The sequence below is a fragment of the Diprion similis genome, chromosome 8 (genome assembly GCF_021155765.1).
Source record: "Diprion similis isolate iyDipSimi1 chromosome 8, iyDipSimi1.1, whole genome shotgun sequence".
Lineage (NCBI taxonomy): Eukaryota > Metazoa > Arthropoda > Insecta > Hymenoptera > Diprionidae > Diprion > Diprion similis.
In genome coordinates, this window is record NC_060112.1 from 11282524 (window position 1) to 11301611 (window position 19088).

Sequence of the window (19088 nt, forward strand, 5' to 3'; positions counted from 1 at the left end):
TCTCCGAATCGATTTGTATGACCATCTCCAGAGTAATTCGACCCCGAGGAACTTAGAAAACACATCAAAAAGAGCGTAGGACCAGCAGCAGAGAAATGACGATGAAAATCATGAGTTTTTCGGCTGTAACTTTTCAGCTATCGCTCGCAGCGTATTGGGACTGCGCTTAATCGATTCCTCTCGCAAAATTACGTCGGAATAGGGCCTCAACGAATTGATTGCAGCACCTTTCAGAATCGTCGAAATTTTCGCCAAAAATCCAAAGGGGTTAGCCTTACTTTTTCGCTCATTCTCGGAGCCGGAAATTTTTTGTCTCCGTATCGATTTGTATGACCATCTCTAGAGTTATTCGACCCCGAGGAACTCAGAAAACACATCAAAAAGAGCGTAGGACCAGCAGCAGAGAAATGACGATGAAAATCATGAGTTTTTCGGCTGTAACTTTTTAGCTATCGCTCGCAGCGTATTGGGACTGCGCTTAATCGATTCCTCTCGCAAAATTACGACGGAATAGGGCCTCAACGAATTGATTGCAGCACTTTTCAGAATCGTCGAAATTTTCGCCAAAAATCCAAAGGGGTTAGCCTTACTTTTTCGCTCATTTTCGGAGCCGGAAATTTTTCGTCTCCGAATCGATTTGTATGACCATCTCTAGAGTAATTCGACCCCCAGAAACTTAGAAAACACATCAAAAAGAGCGTAGGACCAGCAGCAGAGAAATGACGATGAAAATCATGAGTTTTTCGGCTGTAACTTTTCAGCTATCGCTCGCAGCGTATTGGGACTGCGCTTAATCGATTCCTCTCGCAAAATTACGTCGGAATGAAGCCTCAACGAATTGATTGCAGCACTTTTCAGAATCGTCGAAATTTTCGCCAAAAATCCAAAGGGGTTAGCCTTACTTTTTCGCTCATTTTCGGAGCCGGAAATTTTTCGTCTACGAATCGATTTGTATGACCATCTCTAGAGTAATTCGACCCCCAGAAACTTAGAAAACACATCAAAAAGAGCGTAGGACCAGCAGCAGAGAAATGACGATAAAAATCATGAGTTTTTTGGCTGTAACTTTTCAGCTATCGCTCGCAGCGTATTGGGACTGCGCTTAATCGATTCCTCTCGCAAAATTACGTCGGAATAGGGCCTCAACGAATTGATTGCAGCACTTTTCAGAATCGTCGAAATTTTCGCCAAAAATCCAAAGGGGTTAGCCTTACTTTTTCGCTCATTTTCGGAGCCGGAGATTTTTCGTCTCCGAATCGATTTGTATGACCATCTCTAGAGTAATTCGACCCCCAGAAACTTAGAAAACACATCAAAAAGAGCGTAGGACCAGCAGCAGAGAAATGACGATGAAAATCATGAGTTTTTCGGCTGTAACTTTTTAGCTATCGCTCGCAGCGTATTGGGACTGCGCTTAATCGATTCCTCTCGCAAAATTACGTCGGAATAGGGCCTCAACGAATTGATTGCAGCACCTTTCAGAATCGTCGAAATTTTCGCCAAAAATCCAAAGGGGTTAGCCTTACTTTTTCGCTCATTCTCGGAGCCGGAAATTTTTTGTCTCCGTATCGATTTGTATGACCATCTCTAGAGTTATTCGACCCCGAGGAACTCAGAAAACACATCAAAAAGAGCGTAGGACCAGCAGCAGAGAAATGACGATGAAAATCATGAGTTTTTCGGCTGTAACTTTTTAGCTATCGCTCGCAGCGTATTGGGACTGCGCTTAATCGATTCCTCTCGCAAAATTACGACGGAATAGGGCCTCAACGAATTGATTGCAGCACTTTTCAGAATCGTCGAAATTTTCGCCAAAAATCCAAAGGGGTTAGCCTTACTTTTTCGCTCATTTTCGGAGCCGGAAATTTTTCGTCTCCGAATCGATTTGTATGACCATCTCTAGAGTAATTCGACCCCCAGAAACTTAGAAAACACATCAAAAAGAGCGTAGGACCAGCAGCAGAGAAATGACGATGAAAATCATGAGTTTTTCGGCTGTAACTTTTCAGCTATCGCTCGCAGCGTATTGGGACTGCGCTTAATCGATTCCTCTCGCAAAATTACGTCGGAATGAAGCCTCAACGAATTGATTGCAGCACTTTTCAGAATCGTCGAAATTTTCGCCAAAAATCCAAAGGGGTTAGCCTTACTTTTTCGCTCATTTTCGGAGCCGGAAATTTTTCGTCTCCGAATTGATTTGTATGACCATCCCTGAAGTAACTCGACCCCCAGGATCTCAGAAACGACATCAAAAAGAGCGTAGGACCAGCAGCAGAGAAATGACGATAAAAATCATGAGTTTTTCGGCTGTAACTTTTCAGCTATCGCTCGCAGCGTATTGGGACTGCGCTTAATCGATTCCTCTCGCAAAATTACGTCGGAATAGGGCCTCAACGAATTGATTGCAGCACTTTTCAGAATCGTCGAAATTTTCGCCAAAAATCCAAAGGGGTTAGCCTTACTTTTTCGCTCATTTTCGGAGCCGGAAATTTTTCGTCTACGAATCGATTTGTATGACCATCTCTAGAGTAATTCGACCCCCAGAAACTTAGAAAACACATCAAAAAGAGCGTAGGACCAGCAGCAGAGAAATGACGATAAAAATCATGAGTTTTTCGGCTGTAACTTTTCAGCTATCGCTCGCAGCGTATTGGGACTGCGCTTAATCGATTCCTCTCGCAAAATTACGTCGGAATAGGGCCTCAACGAATTGATTGCAGCACTTTTCAGAATCGTCGAAATTTTCGCCAAAAATCCAAAGGGGTTAGCCTTACTTTTTCGCTCATTTTCGGAGCCGGAAATTTTTCGTCTCCGTATCGATTTGTATGACCATCTCTAGAGTAATTCGACCCCGAGGAACTCAGAAAACACATCAAAAAGAGCGTAGGACCAGCAGCAGAGAAATGACGATGAAAATCATGAGTTTTTCGGCTGTAACTTTTTAGCTATCGCTCGCAGCGTATTGGGACTGCGCTTAATCGATTCCTCTCGCAAAATTACGTCGGAATAGGGCCTCAACGAATTGGTTGCAGCACTTTTCAGAATCGTCGAAATTTTCGCCAAAAATCCAAAGGGGTTAGCCTTACTTTTTCGCTCATTCTCGGAGCCGGAAATTTTTTGTCTCCGTATCGATTTGTATGACCATCTCTAGAGTAATTCGACCCCGAGGAACTCAGAAAACACATCAAAAAGAGCGTAGGACCAGCAGCAGAGAAATGACGATAAAAATCATGAGTTTTTCGGCTGTAACTTTTCAGCTATCGCTCGCAGCGTATTGGGACTGCGCTTAATCGATTCCTCTCGCAAAATTACGTCGGAATGGGGCCTCAACGAATTGATTCCAGCACTTTTCAGAATCGTCGAAATTTTCGCCAAAAATCCAAAGGGGTTAGCCTTACTTTTTCGCTCATTTTCGGAGCCGGAAATTTTTCGTCTCCGAATCGATTTGTATGACCATCTCTAGAGTAATTCGACCCCCAGAAACTTAGAAAACACATCAAAAAGAGCGTAGGACCAGCAGCAGAGAAATGACGATGAAAATCATGAGTTTTTCGGCTGTAACTTTTCAGCTATCGCTCGCAGCGTATTGGGACTGCGCTTAATCGATTCCTCTCGCAAAATTACGTCGGAATAGGGCCTCAACGAATTGATTGCAGCACTTTTCAGAATCGTCGAAATTTTCGCCAAAAATCCGAAGGGGTTAGCCTTACTTTTTCGCTCATTTTCGGAGCCGGAAATTTTTCGTATACAAATCGATTTGTATGACCATCTCTAGAGTAATTCGACCCCCAGAAACTTAGAAAACACATCAAAAAGAGCGTAGGACCAGCAGCAGAGAAATGACGATGAAAATTAGAGTTTTTCGGCTGTAACTTTTCAGCTATCGCTCGCAGCGTATTGGGACTGCGCTTAATCGATTCCTCTCGCGAAATTACGTCGGAATAGGGCCTCAACGAATTGATTGCAGCACTTTTCAGAATCGTCGAAATTTTCGCCAAAAATCCAAAGGGGTTAGCCTTACTTTTTCGCTCATTCTCGGAGCCGGAAATTTTTCGTCTCCGTATCGATTTGTATGACCATCTCTAGAGTAATTCGACCCCGAGGAACTCAGAAAACACATCAAAAAGAGCGTAGGACCAGCAGCAGAGAAATGACGATGAAAATCATGAGTTTTTCGGCTGTAACTTTTCAGCTATCGCTCGCAGCGTATTGGGACTGCGCTTAATCGATTCCTCTCGCAAAATTACGTCGGAATAGGGCCTCAACGAATTGATTGCAGCACTTTTCAGAATCGTCGAAATTTTCGCCAAAAATCCAAAGGGGTTAGCCTTACTTTTTCGCCCATTTTCGGAGCCAGAAATTTTTAGTCTCCGAATCAATTTGTATGACCATCCCTAGAGTAACTCGACCCCCAGGAACTCAGAAAAGACATCAAAAAGAGCGTAGGACCAGCAGCAGAGAAATGACGATGAAAATCATGAGTTTTTCGGCTGTAACTTTTCAGCTATCGCTCGCAGCGTATTGGGACTGCGCTTAATCGATTCCTCTCGCAAAATTACGTCGGAATTGGGCCTCAACGAATTGATTGCAGCACTTTTCAGAATCGTCGAAATTTTCGCCAAAAATCCAAAGGGGTTAGCATTACTTTTTCGCTCATTTTCGGAGCCGGAAATTTTTCGTCTCCGTATCGATTTGTATGACCATTTCTAGAGTAATTCGACCCCGAGGAACTCAGAAAACACATCAAAAAGAGCGTAGGACCAGCAGCAGAGAAATGACGATGAAAATTAGAGTTTTTCGGCTGTAACTTTTCAGCTATCGCTCGCAGCGTATTGGAACTGCGCTTAATCGATTCCTCTCGCAAAATTACGTCGAAATGGGGCCTCAACGAATTGATTCCAGCACTTTTCAGAATCGTCGAAATTTCCGCCAAAAATCCAAAGGGGTTAGCCTTACTTTTTCGCTCATTTTCGGAGCCAGAAATTTTTCGTCTCTGAATCGATTCGTATGACCATCACTAGAGTAATTCGACCCCCAGGAACTCAAAAAAGACATCAAAAAGAGCGTAGGACCAGCAGCAGAGAAATGACGATGAAAATCATGAGTTTTTCAGCTGTAACTTTTCAGCTATCGCTCGCAGCGTATTGGGACTGCGCTTAATCGATTCCTCTCGCAAAATTACGTCGGAATAGCGCCTCAACGAATTGATTGCAGGACTTTTCAGAATCGTCGGGAATTTCGCCAAAAATCCGAAGGGGTTAGCCTTACTTTTTCGCTCATTTTCGGAGCCAGAAATTTTTCGTCTCCGAATCGATTCGTATGACCATCTCTAGAGTAATTCGACCCCCAGGAACTCAGAAAAGACATCAAAAAGAGCGTAAGACCAGCAGCAGAGAAATGACGATGAAAATCATGAGTTTTTCGGCTGTAACTTTTCAGCTATCGCTCGCAGCGTATTGGAACTGCGCTTAATCGATTCCTCTCGCAAAATCACGTCGGAATGGGGCCTCAACGATTTGATTTCAGCACTTTTCAGAATCGTCGAAATTTTCGCCAAAAATCCAAAGGGGTTAGCCTTACTTTTTCGCCCATTTTCGGAGCCAGAAATTTTTCGTCTCCGAATCAATTTGTATGACCATCCCTAGAGTAACTCGACCCCCAGGAACTCAGAAAAGACATCAAGAAGAGCGTAGGACCAGCAGCAGAGAAATGACGATGAAAATCATGAGTTTTTCGGCTGTAACTTTTCAGCTATCGCTCGCAGCGTATTGGGACTGCGCTTAATCGATTCCTCTCGCAAAATTACGTCGGAATTGGGCCTCAACGAATTGATTGCAGCACTTTTCAGAATCGTCGAAATTTTCGCCAAAAATCCAAAGGGGTTAGCCTTACTTTTTCGCTCATTTTCGGAGCCGGAAATTTTTCGTCTCCGTATCGATTTGTATGACCATTTCTAGAGTAATTCGACCCCGAGGAACTCAGAAAACACATCAAAAAGAGCGTAGGACCAGCAGCAGAGAAATGACGATGAAAATCATGAGTTTCTCGGCTGTAACTTTTCAGCTATCGCTCGCAGCGTATTGGGACTGCGCTTAATCGATTCCTCTCGCAAAATTACGTCGGAATAGGGCCTCAACGAATTGATTGCAGCACTTTTCAGAATCGTCGAAATTTTCGCCAAAAATCCGAAGGGGTTAGCCTTACTTTTTCGCTCATTTTCGGAGCCGGAAATTTTTCGTATACAAATCGATTTGTATGACCATCACTAGAGTAATTCGACCCCCAGAAACTTAGAAAACACATCAAAAAGAGCGTAGGACCAGCAGCAGAGAAATGACAATAAAAATCATGAGTTTTTCGGCTGTAACTTTTCAGCTATCGCTCGCAGCGTATTGGGACTGCGCTTAATCGATTCCTCTCGCAAAATTACGTCGGAATGGGGCCTCAACGAATTGATTCCAGCACTTTTCAGAATCGTCGAAATTTCCGCCAAAAATCCAAAGGGGTTAGCCTTACTTTTTCGCTCATTTTCGGAGCCAGAAATTTTTCGTCTCCGAATCGATTCGTATGACCATCACTGGAGTAATTCGACCCCCAGGAACTCAAAAAAGACATCAAAAAGAGCGTAGGACCAGCAGCAGAGAAATGACGATGAAAATCATGAGTTTTTCAGCTGTAACTTTTCAGCTATCGCTCGCAGCGTATTGGGACTGCGCTTAATCGATTCCTCTCGCAAAATTACGTCGGAATAGCGCCTCAACGAATTGATTGCAGGACTTTTCAGAATCGTCGAGAATTTCGCCAAAAATCCGAAGGGGTTAGCCTTACTTTTTCGCTCATTTTCGGAGCCAGAAATTTTTCGTCTCCGAATCGATTCGTATGACCATCTCTAGAGTAATTCGACCCCCAGGAACTCAGAAAAGACATCAAAAAGAGCGTAAGACCAGCAGCAGAGAAATGACGATGAAAATCATGAGTTTTTCGGCTGTAACTTTTCAGCTATCGCTCGCAGCGTATTGGGACTGCGCTCAATCGATTCCTTTCGCAAAATTACGTCGGAATAGGGCCTCAACGAATTGATTGCAGCACTTTTCAGAATCGTCGAAATTTTAGCCACAAATCCAAAGGGGTTAGCCTTACTTTTTCGCTCATTTTCGGAGCCGGAAATTTTTCGTCTACGAATCGATTTGTATGACCATCTCTAGAGTAATTCGACCCCCAGAAACTTGGAAAACACATCAAAAAGAGCGTAGGACCAGCAGCAGAGAAATGACGATAAAAATCATGAGTTTTTCGGCTGTCACTTTTCAGCTATCGCTCGCAGCGTATTGGGACTGCGCTTAATCGATTCCTCTTGCAAAATTACGTCGGAATAGGGCCTCAACGAATTGATTGCAGCACTTTTCAGAATCGTCGAAATTTTCGCCAAAAATCCAAAGGGGTTAGCCTTACTTTTTCGCTCATTTTCGGAGCCGGAAATTTTTCGTCTACGAATCGATTTGTATGACCATCTCTAGAGTAATTCGACCCCCAGAAACTTAGAAAACACATCAAAAAGAGCGTAGGACCAGCAGCAGAGAAATGACAATAAAAATCATGGGTTTTTCGGCTGTAACTTTTCAGCTATCGCTCGCAGCGTATTGGGACTGCGCTTAATCGATTCCTCTCGCAAAATTACGTCGGAATAGCGCCTCAACGAATTGATTGCAGGACTTTTCAGAATCGTCGAGAATTTCGCCAAAAATCCGAAGGGGTTAGCCTTACTTTTTCGCTCATTTTCGGAGCCAGAAATTTTTCGTCTCCGAATCGATTCGTATGACCATCTCTAGAGTAATTCGACCCCCAGGAACTCAGAAAAGACATCAAAAAGAGCGTAAGACCAGCAGCAGAGAAATGACGATGAAAATCATGAGTTTTTCGGCTGTAACTTTTCAGCTATCGCTCGCAGCGTATTGGGACTGCGCTCAATCGATTCCTCTCGCAAAATTACGTCGGAATAGGGCCTCAACGAATTGATTGCAGCACTTTTCAGAATCGTCGAAATTTTAGCCACAAATCCAAAGGGGTTAGCCTTACTTTTTCGCTCATTTTCGGAGCCGGAAATTTTTCGTCTACGAATCGATTTGTATGACCATCTCTAGAGTAATTCGACCCCCAGAAACTTGGAAAACACATCAAAAAGAGCGTAGGACCAGCAGCAGAGAAATGACGATAAAAATCATGAGTTTTTCGGCTGTCACTTTTCAGCTATCGCTCGCAGCGTATTGGGACTGCGCTTAATCGATTCCTCTTGCAAAATTACGTCGGAATAGGGCCTCAACGAATTGATTGCAGCACTTTTCAGAATCGTCGAAATTTTCGCCAAAAATCCAAAGGGGTTAGCCTTACTTTTTCGCTCATTTTCGGAGCCGGAAATTTTTCGTCTACGAATCGATTTGTATGACCATCTCTAGAGTAATTCGACCCCCAGAAACTTAGAAAACACATCAAAAAGAGCGTAGGACCAGCAGCAGAGAAATGACAATAAAAATCATGGGTTTTTCGGCTGTAACTTTTCAGCTATCGCTCGCAGCGTATTGGGACTGCGCTTAATCGATTCCTCTCGCAAAATTACGTCGGAATAGTGCCTCAACGAATTGATTGCAGCACTTTTCAGAATCGTCGAAATTTTCGCCAAAAATCCAAAGGGGTTAGCCTTACTTTTTCGCTCATTTTCGGAGCCGGAAATTTTTCGTCTACGAATCGATTTGTATGACCATCTCTAGAGTAATTCGACCCCCAGAAACTTAGAAAACACATCAAAAAGAGCGTAGGACCAGCAGCAGAGAAATGACGATAAAAATCATGAGTTTTTCGGCTGTCACTTTTCAGCTATCGCTCGCAGCGTATTGGGACTGCGCTTAATCGATTCCTCTCGTAAAATTACGTCGGAATAGTGCCTCAACGAATTGATTGCAGCACTTTTCAGAATCGTCGAAATTTTCGCCAAAAATCCAAAGGGGTTAGCCTTACTTTTTCGCTCATTTTCGGAGCCGGAAATTTTTCGTCTACGAATCGATTTGTATGACCATCTCTAGAGTAATTCGACCCCCAGAAACTTAGAAAACACATCAAAAAGAGCGTAGGACCAGCAGCAGAGAAATGACGATAAAAATCATGAGTTTTTCGGCTGTAACTTCTCAGCTATCGCTCGCAGCGTATTGGGACTGCGCTTAATCGATTCCTCTCGCAAAATTACGTCGGAATAGGGCCTCAACGAATTGATTGCAGCACTTTTCAGAATCGTCGAAATTTTCGCCAAAAATCCAAAAGGGTTAGCCTTACTTTTTCGCTCATTTTCGGAGCCGGAAATTTTTCGTCTCCGTATCGATTTGTATGACCATTTCTAGAGTAATTCGACATCGAGGAACTCAGAAAACACATCAAAAAGAGCGTAGGACCAGCAGCAGAGAAATGACGATGAAAATCATGAGTTTTTCGGCTGTAACTTTTCAGCCATCGCTCGCAGCGTATTGGGACTGCGCTTAATCGATTCCTCTCGCAAAATTACGTCGGAATGGGGCCTCAACGAATTGATTGCAGGACTTTTCAGAATCGTCGAAATTTTCGCCAAAAATCCAAAGGGGTTAGCCTTACTTTTTCGCTCATTTTCGGAGCCAGAAATTTTTCGTCTCCGAATCGATTCGTATGACCATCACTAGAGTAATTCGACCCCCAGGAACTCAAAAAAGACATCAAAAAGAGCGTAGGACCAGCAGCAGAGAAATGACGATGAAAATCATGAGTTTTTCAGCTGTAACTTTTCAGCTATCGCTCGCAGCGTATTGGGACTGCGCTTAATCGATTCCTCTCGCAAAATTACGTCGGAATAGCGCCTCAACGAATTGATTGCAGGACTTTTCAGAATCGTCGAGAATTTCGCCAAAAATCCGAAGGGGTTAGCCTTACTTTTTCGCTCATTTTCGGAGCCAGAAATTTTTCGTCTCCGAATCGATTCGTATGACCATCTCTAGAGTAATTCGACCCCCAGGAACTCAGAAAAGACATCAAAAAGAGCGTAAGACCAGCAGCAGAGAAATGACGATGAAAATCATGAGTTTTTCGGCTGTAACTTTTCAGCTATCGCTCGCAGCGTATTGGGACTGCGCTTAATCGATTCCTCTCGCAAAATTACGTCGGAATAGCGCCTCAACGAATTGATTGCAGGACTTTTCAGAATCGTCGAGAATTTCGCCAAAAATCCGAAGGGGTTAGCCTTACTTTTTCGCTCATTTTCGGAGCCAGAAATTTTTCGTCTCCGAATCGATTCGTATGACCATCTCTAGAGTAATTCGACCCCCAGGAACTCAGAAAAGACATCAAAAAGAGCGTAAGACCAGCAGCAGAGAAATGACGATGAAAATCATGAGTTTTTCGGCTGTAACTTTTCAGCTATCGCTCGCAGCGTATTGGGACTGCGCTCAATCGATTCCTCTCGCAAAATTACGTCGGAATAGGGCCTCAACGAATTGATTGCAGCACTTTTCAGAATCGTCGAAATTTTAGCCACAAATCCAAAGGGGTTAGCCTTACTTTTTCGCTCATTTTCGGAGCCGGAAATTTTTCGTCTACGAATCGATTTGTATGACCATCTCTAGAGTAATTCGACCCCCAGAAACTTGGAAAACACATCAAAAAGAGCGTAGGACCAGCAGCAGAGAAATGACGATAAAAATCATGAGTTTTTCGGCTGTCACTTTTCAGCTATCGCTCGCAGCGTATTGGGACTGCGCTTAATCGATTCCTCTTGCAAAATTACGTCGGAATAGGGCCTCAACGAATTGATTGCAGCACTTTTCAGAATCGTCGAAATTTTCGCCAAAAATCCAAAGGGGTTAGCCTTACTTTTTCGCTCATTTTCGGAGCCGGAAATTTTTCGTCTACGAATCGATTTGTATGACCATCTCTAGAGTAATTCGACCCCCAGAAACTTAGAAAACACATCAAAAAGAGCGTAGGACCAGCAGCAGAGAAATGACAATAAAAATCATGGGTTTTTCGGCTGTAACTTTTCAGCTATCGCTCGCAGCGTATTGGGACTGCGCTTAATCGATTCCTCTCGCAAAATTACGTCGGAATAGTGCCTCAACGAATTGATTGCAGCACTTTTCAGAATCGTCGAAATTTTCGCCAAAAATCCAAAGGGGTTAGCCTTACTTTTTCGCTCATTTTCGGAGCCGGAAATTTTTCGTCTACGAATCGATTTGTATGACCATCTCTAGAGTAATTCGACCCCCAGAAACTTAGAAAACACATCAAAAAGAGCGTAGGACCAGCAGCAGAGAAATGACGATAAAAATCATGAGTTTTTCGGCTGTCACTTTTCAGCTATCGCTCGCAGCGTATTGGGACTGCGCTTAATCGATTCCTCTCGTAAAATTACGTCGGAATAGTGCCTCAACGAATTGATTGCAGCACTTTTCAGAATCGTCGAAATTTTCGCCAAAAATCCAAAGGGGTTAGCCTTACTTTTTCGCTCATTTTCGGAGCCGGAAATTTTTCGTCTACGAATCGATTTGTATGACCATCTCTAGAGTAATTCGACCCCCAGAAACTTAGAAAACACATCAAAAAGAGCGTAGGACCAGCAGCAGAGAAATGACGATAAAAATCATGAGTTTTTCGGCTGTAACTTCTCAGCTATCGCTCGCAGCGTATTGGGACTGCGCTTAATCGATTCCTCTCGCAAAATTACGTCGGAATAGGGCCTCAACGAATTGATTGCAGCACTTTTCAGAATCGTCGAAATTTTCGCCAAAAATCCAAAAGGGTTAGCCTTACTTTTTCGCTCATTTTCGGAGCCGGAAATTTTTCGTCTCCGTATCGATTTGTATGACCATTTCTAGAGTAATTCGACATCGAGGAACTCAGAAAACACATCAAAAAGAGCGTAGGACCAGCAGCAGAGAAATGACGATGAAAATCATGAGTTTTTCGGCTGTAACTTTTCAGCCATCGCTCGCAGCGTATTGGGACTGCGCTTAATCGATTCCTCTCGCAAAATTACGTCGGAATGGGGCCTCAACGAATTGATTGCAGGACTTTTCAGAATCGTCGAAATTTTCGCCAAAAATCCAAAGGGGTTAGCCTTACTTTTTCGCTCATTTTCGGAGCCAGAAATTTTTCGTCTCCGAATCGATTCGTATGACCATCACTAGAGTAATTCGACCCCCAGGAACTCAAAAAAGACATCAAAAAGAGCGTAGGACCAGCAGCAGAGAAATGACGATGAAAATCATGAGTTTTTCAGCTGTAACTTTTCAGCTATCGCTCGCAGCGTATTGGGACTGCGCTTAATCGATTCCTCTCGCAAAATTACGTCGGAATAGCGCCTCAACGAATTGATTGCAGGACTTTTCAGAATCGTCGAGAATTTCGCCAAAAATCCGAAGGGGTTAGCCTTACTTTTTCGCTCATTTTCGGAGCCAGAAATTTTTCGTCTCCGAATCGATTCGTATGACCATCTCTAGAGTAATTCGACCCCCAGGAACTCAGAAAAGACATCAAAAAGAGCGTAAGACCAGCAGCAGAGAAATGACGATGAAAATCATGAGTTTTTCGGCTGTAACTTTTCAGCTATCGCTCGCAGCGTATTGGGACTGCGCTTAATCGATTCCTCTCGCAAAATTACGTCGGAATAGGGCCTCAACGAATTGATTGCAGCACTTTTCAGAATCGTCGAAATTTTCGCCAAAAATCCAAAGGGGTTAGCCTTACTTTTTCGCTCATTTTCGGAGCCGGAAATTTTTCGTCTCCGTATCGATTTGTATGACCATTTCTAGAGTAATTCGACCCCGAGGAACTCAGAAAACACATCAAAAAGAGCGTAGGACCAGCAGCAGAGAAATGACGATGAAAATCATGAGTTTTTCGGCTGTAACTTTTCAGCTATCGCTCGCAGCGTATTGGGACTGCGCTTAATCGATTCCTCTCGCAAAATTACGTCGGAATAGGGCCTCAACGAATTGATTGCAGCACTTTTCAGAATCGTCGAAATTTTCGCCAAAAATCCAAAGGGGTTAGCCTTACTTTTTCGCTCATTCTCGGAGCCGGAAATTTTTCGTCTCCGTATCGATTTGTATGACCATCTCTAGAGTAATTCGACCCCGAGGGACTCAGAAAACACATCAAAAAGAGCGTAGGACCAGCAGCAGAGAAATGACGATGAAAATCATGAGTTTTTCGGCTGTAACTTTTCAGCTATCGCTCGCAGCGTATTGGAACTGCGCTTAATCGATTCCTCTCGCAAAATTACGTCGGAATGGGGCCTCAACGAATTGATTCCAGCACTTTTCAGAATCGTCGAAATTTTCGCCAAAAATCCAAAGGGGTTAGCCTTACTTTTTCGCTCATTTTCGGAGCCAGAAATTTTTCGTCTCCGAATCGATTCGTATGACCATCACTAGAGTAATTCGACCCCCAGGAACTCAGAAACGACATCAAAAAGAGCGTAGGACCAGCAGCAGAGAAATGACGATAAAAATCATGAGTTTTTCGGCTGTAACTTTTTAGCTATCGCTCGCAGCGTATTGGGACTGCGCTTAATCGATTCCTCTCGCAAAATTACGTCGGAATAGGGCCTCAACGAATTGATTGCAGCACTTTTCAGAATCGTGGAAATTTTCGCCAAAAATCCAAAGGGGTTAGCCTTACTTTTTCGCTCATTTTCGGAGCCGGAAATTTTTCGTCTACGAATCGATTTGTATGACCATCTCTAGAGTAATTCGACCCCCAGAAACTTAGAAAACACATCAAAAAGAGCGTAGGACCAGCAGCAGAGAAATGACGATAAAAATCATGAGTTTTTCGGCTGTAACTTTTCAGCTATCGCTCGCAGCGTATTGGGACTGCGCTTAATCGATTCCTCTTGCAAAATTACGTCGGAATAGGGCCTCAACGAATTGATTGCAGCACTTTTCAGAAGCGTCGAAATTTTCGCCAAAAATCCAAAGGGGTTAGCCTTACTTTTTCGCTCATTTTCCGAGCCGGAAATTTTTTGTCTACGAATCGATTTGTATGACCATCTCTAGAGTAATTCGACCCCCAGAAACTTAGAAAACACATCAAAAAGAGCGTAGGACCAGCAGCAGAGAAATGACGATAAAAATCATGAGTTTTTCGGCTGTAACTTTTCAGCTATCGCTCGCAGCGTATTGGGACTGCGCTTAATCGATTCCTCTCGCAAAATTACGTCGGAATAGGGCCTCAACGAATTGATTGCAGCACTTTTCAGAATCGTCGAAATTTTCGCCAAAAATCCAAAGGGGTTAGCCTTACTTTTTCGCTCATTTTCGGAGCCGGAAATTTTTCGTCTACGAATCGATTTGTATGACCATCTCTAGAGTAATTCGACCCCCAGAAACTTAGAAAACACATCAAAAAGAGCGTAGGACCAGCAGCAGAGAAATGACGATGAAAATCATGAGTTTTTCGGCTGTAACTTTTCAGCTATCGCTCGCAGCGTATTGGGACTGCGCTTAATCGATTTCTCTCGCAAAATTACGTCGGAACGGGGCCTCAACGAATTGATTCCAGCACTTTTCAGAATCGTCGAAATTTTCGCTAAAAATCCAAAGGGGTTAGCCTTACTTTTTCGCTCATTTTCGGAGCCGGAAATTTTTCGTCTCCGTATCGATTTGTATGACCATTTCTAGAGTAATTCGACCCCGAGGAACTCAGAAAACACATCAAAAAGAGCGTAGGACCAGCAGCAGAGAAATGACGATGAAAATCATGAGTTTTTCAGCTGTAACTTTTCAGCTATCGCTCGCAGCGTATTGGGACTGCGCTTAATCGATTCCTCTCGCAAAATTACGTCGGAATAGCGCCTCAACGAATTGATTCCAGCACTTTTCAGAATCGTCGAAATTTTCGCCAAAAATCCAAAGGGGTTAGCCTTACTTTTTCGCTCATTTTCGGAGCCAGAAATTATTCGTCTCCGAATCGATTCGTATGACCATCACTAGAGTAATTCGACCCCCAGGAACTCAAAAAAGACATCAAAAAGAGCGTAGGACCAGCAGCAGAGAAATGACGATGAAAATCATGAGTTTTTCAGCTGTAACTTTTCAGCTATCGCTCGCAGCGTATTGGGACTGCGCTTAATCGATTCCTCTCGCAAAATTACGTCGGAATAGCGCCTCAACGAATTGATTGCAGCACTTTTCAGAATCGTCGAAATTTTCGCCAAAAATCCAAAGGGGTTAGCCTTACTTTTTCGCTCATTTTCGGAGCCAGAAATTTTTCGTCTCCGAATCGATTCGTATGACCATCACTAGAGTAATTCGACCCCCAGGAACTCAGAAACGACATCAAAAAGAGCGTAGGACCAGCAGCAGAGAAATGACGATAAAAATCATGAGTTTTTCGGCTGTAACTTTGCAGCTATCGCTCGCAGCGTATTGGGACTGCGCTTAATCGATTCCTCTCGCAAAATTACGTCGGAATAGGGCCTCAACGAATTGATTGCAGCACTTTGCAGAATCGTCGAAATTTTCGCCAAAAATCCAAAGGGGTTAGCCTTACTTTTTCGCTCATTTTCGGAGCCGGAAATTTTTCGTCTACGAATCGATTTGTATGACCATCTCTAGAGTAATTCGACCCCCAGAAACTTAGAAAACACATCAAAAAGAGCGTAGGACCAGCAGCAGAGAAATGACGATGAAAATCATGAGTTTTTCGGCTGTAACTTTTCAGCTATCGCTCGCAGCGTATTGGGACTGCGCTTAATCGATTCCTCTCGCAAAATTACGTCGGAAAGGGGCCTCAACGAATTGATTCCAGCACTTTTCAGAATCGTCGAAATTTTCGCTAAAAATCCAAAGGGGTTAGCCTTACTTTTTCGCTCATTTTCGGAGCCGGAAATTTTTCGTCTCCGTATCGATTTGTATGACCATTTCTAGAGTAATTCGACCCCGAGGAACTCAGAAAACACATCAAAAAGAGCGTAGGACCAGCAGCAGAGAAATGACGATGAAAATCATGAGTTTTTCAGCTGTAACTCTTCAGCTATCGCTCGCAGCGTATTGGGACTGCGCTTAATCGATTCCTCTCGCAAAATTACGTCGGAATAGCGCCTCAACGAATTGATTCCAGCACTTTTCAGAATCGTCGAAATTTTCGCCAAAAATCCAAAGGGGTTAGCCTTACTTTTTCGCTCATTTTCGGAGCCAGAAATTTTTCGTCTCCGAATCGATTCGTATGACCATCACTAGAGTAATTCGACCCCCAGGAACTCAAAAAAGACATCAAAAAGAGCGTAGGACCAGCAGCAGAGAAATGACGATGAAAATCATGAGTTTTTCAGCTGTAACTTTTCAGCTATCGCTCGCAGCGTATTGGGACTGCGCTTAATCGATTCCTCTCGCAAAATTACGTCGGAATAGCGCCTCAACGAATTGATTGCAGCACTTTTCAGAATCGTCGAAAATTTCGCCAAAAATCCGAAGGGGTTAGCCTTACTTTTTCGCTCATTTTCGGAGCCAGAAATTTTTCGTCTCCGAATCGATTCGTATGACCATCTCTAGAGTAATTCGACCCCCAGGAACTTAGAAAAGACATCAAAAAGAGCGTAAGACCAGCAGCAGAGAAATGACGATGAAAATCATGAGTTTTTCGGCTGTAACTTTTCAGCTATCGCTCGCAGCGTATTGGGACTGCGCTTAATCGATTCCTCTCGCAAAATTACGTCGGAATAGGGCCTCAACGAATTGATTGCAGCACTTTTCAGAATCGTCGAAATTTTCGCCAAAAATCCAAAGGGGTTAGCCTTACTTTTTCGCTCATTTTCGGAGCCGGAAATTTTTCGTCTCCGTATCGATTTGTATGACCATCTTTAGAGTAATTCGACCCCGAGGAACTCAGAAAACACATCAAAAAGAGCGTAGGACCAGCAGCAGAGAAATGACGATGAAAATCATGAGTTTTTCGGCTGTAACTTTTCAGCTATCGCTCGCAGCGTATTGGGACTGCGCCCAATCGATTTCTCCCGCAAAATTACGTAGATATGGTGCGTCAAAAAGTAGCCTTTAGCACCCTTCAAAATCGACGAAATTTGCTACGAAAAATTCAACCTTTTTTTTTCTGCGATTTTCGAGTCTGAAACTTTTCGTCCTCAAGTCGATTCGAATGATTCTATCTCTTAATTAACTGGACGTCATTTATACCAGAAAAGGCATCCAAATCCTTGTTGAAAATACAGCCGACAGAAGAAAAGCCATACATTTTCATGCATTCATTTATTACAATTAAGGTTACATCAAATGGTAATAATGTAACATCGACATATCGTTTTCTGGAAATGTTCATCGTACCTTCACACAGGCCGTTACTTAATCAATACGTAAAAACTACAATAACAACCTTTTGTATACCCATACTATACTTTCGGTAATGTTCATACATTGCACTATGTCTCTCTTGCATAAGCTTTCGATATATTTCCCAACGTTAGATCATTCTCTCGCGTATACTTTTGTCGTTTTGAAATATTTTACTACAAATTAAGAATATTCATCAAAAGGAAAATAAACCATGTATAAATGAGTCAGCAATTTTTTTACCCGAGACTATGGAAAACCCGGTCGTCCCCCGGAAACCCCAGATAGTCGTCTAGTCCGCACTGCGCGCGCGCACTGCGCACGTCGTTGCTATATTCTAACCTTTAAATTTAGTCGATCACCTGAGTTTATGTCAGGTTTGTTTCATATATCGCATTTATTGCAGACGCAAATCACCTACTATTATTTGCACATGCAAAACAGAATTTTTCCTAATCATTTCGTATTTTGTCATACCCGAGATAAATATCAGGATTTCGAAAAATGGTGAGTAAAGCAGAAATCATTTCCTAAATATAAAATTGTCCTCGTATTTTGAACTCGTAGAAACGACATATTTTTCTTTTTATTTGTATTGCGACTGATGTCATGATACCTGAATATTCCGACACCAATTCTATCAGAGCGTGGGCTAGATTTTCGAATATTTACCCGTCGTATGCATTGTATTAATTTTGCCTATTGCAAAAATGTTTTCAATTCGTTCTGCATATTTAAAAGAAATCATCTATTTCAATTTCGTTATTTCCATCTAAACAAATTTTTACATTCTATTAACGTAAACTAGTCTTAGGTTTAAGGCGACTGTACATTATATTGTAACTGAAAGTAATATAATTAATTTCAGACTTCTGTAGTGATAGTTGCGGGACTAGGGTTGGCTGCTGTTGGTTTTGCTGGACGTTATATTGCCCGAACCATGCCAACGCTGTCCCAGAAAATGGCTGAGGCAGTCAAGGGCATGCCCAAACTGGACGCACAGGTAAAAATGTATTCATATATGTTATATAGCATATGATGAAAAATTAAACCTGAGGGTTTAAAGATTGAATTTTGAGTATTGACGATACTACTTGATGTGGCCCAAATGATTCTCTTCAATTTATTTAGCATTTTTGAAATTACGTGTACACAGAGGTGTGATGTATCTAGATTTTCATTCCGGTCCATGTTTATTTTTCAGTCACTTGCAAGCAGTCGGTATTACAAAGGTGGATTTGAACCTAAAATGACAAAAAGAGAAGCCAGCCTTATCTTAGGAGTATCACCGACCGCCAGCAAGCCCAAAATCAAAGAACACTTTATGAAAGTTATGTCCGCCAATCATCCAGATCGAGGTGGTTCTCCGTATTTAGCTGCTAAAATCAATGAAGCCAAAGATCTACTTGAAAAATAGTATTTTCAGTTAAATAGCTATTAGTATTCTAATCAATTTCAAATAGTATTACTCAGTGGAAACGAAATTTGAGCATGCTATTTTAAATTAATTTGCGCATTATGTATAGATCAATTTAAATAGGAATAAATAATTATTTTTTGGACATTAAAGAGCATTTCTTACTTCCCAACCATATCAGGGGTTTTGAAAACTTCGTCGAATTATGTGCAATAGTAGTATTTACAAATAAGGCTACTGCATGTAGCGATTTTCGTTTATGTTCAGATTTTATTCGTCGATTTATCCCAGCCATAGCTGTTCGGCAATTTGTG

The 19088-nt window shown here is 42.5% G+C and overlaps 1 protein-coding gene across 1 annotated transcript; it reads left to right on the plus strand.

Moving 5' to 3' along the window:
- The first annotated feature begins 17716 nt into the window (after positions 1 to 17716).
- Positions 17717 to 18919, plus strand: LOC124408552 (mitochondrial import inner membrane translocase subunit TIM14). Its single transcript, XM_046885550.1, has 3 exons — positions 17717 to 17864; positions 18226 to 18360; positions 18562 to 18919. The coding sequence occupies exons 1-3, from the start codon at positions 17862 to 17864 to the stop codon at positions 18772 to 18774; spliced, it is 351 nt and encodes a 116-aa protein (XP_046741506.1). The 5' UTR covers positions 17717 to 17861; the 3' UTR covers positions 18775 to 18919.
- The last annotated feature ends 169 nt before the right edge of the window (positions 18920 to 19088 follow it).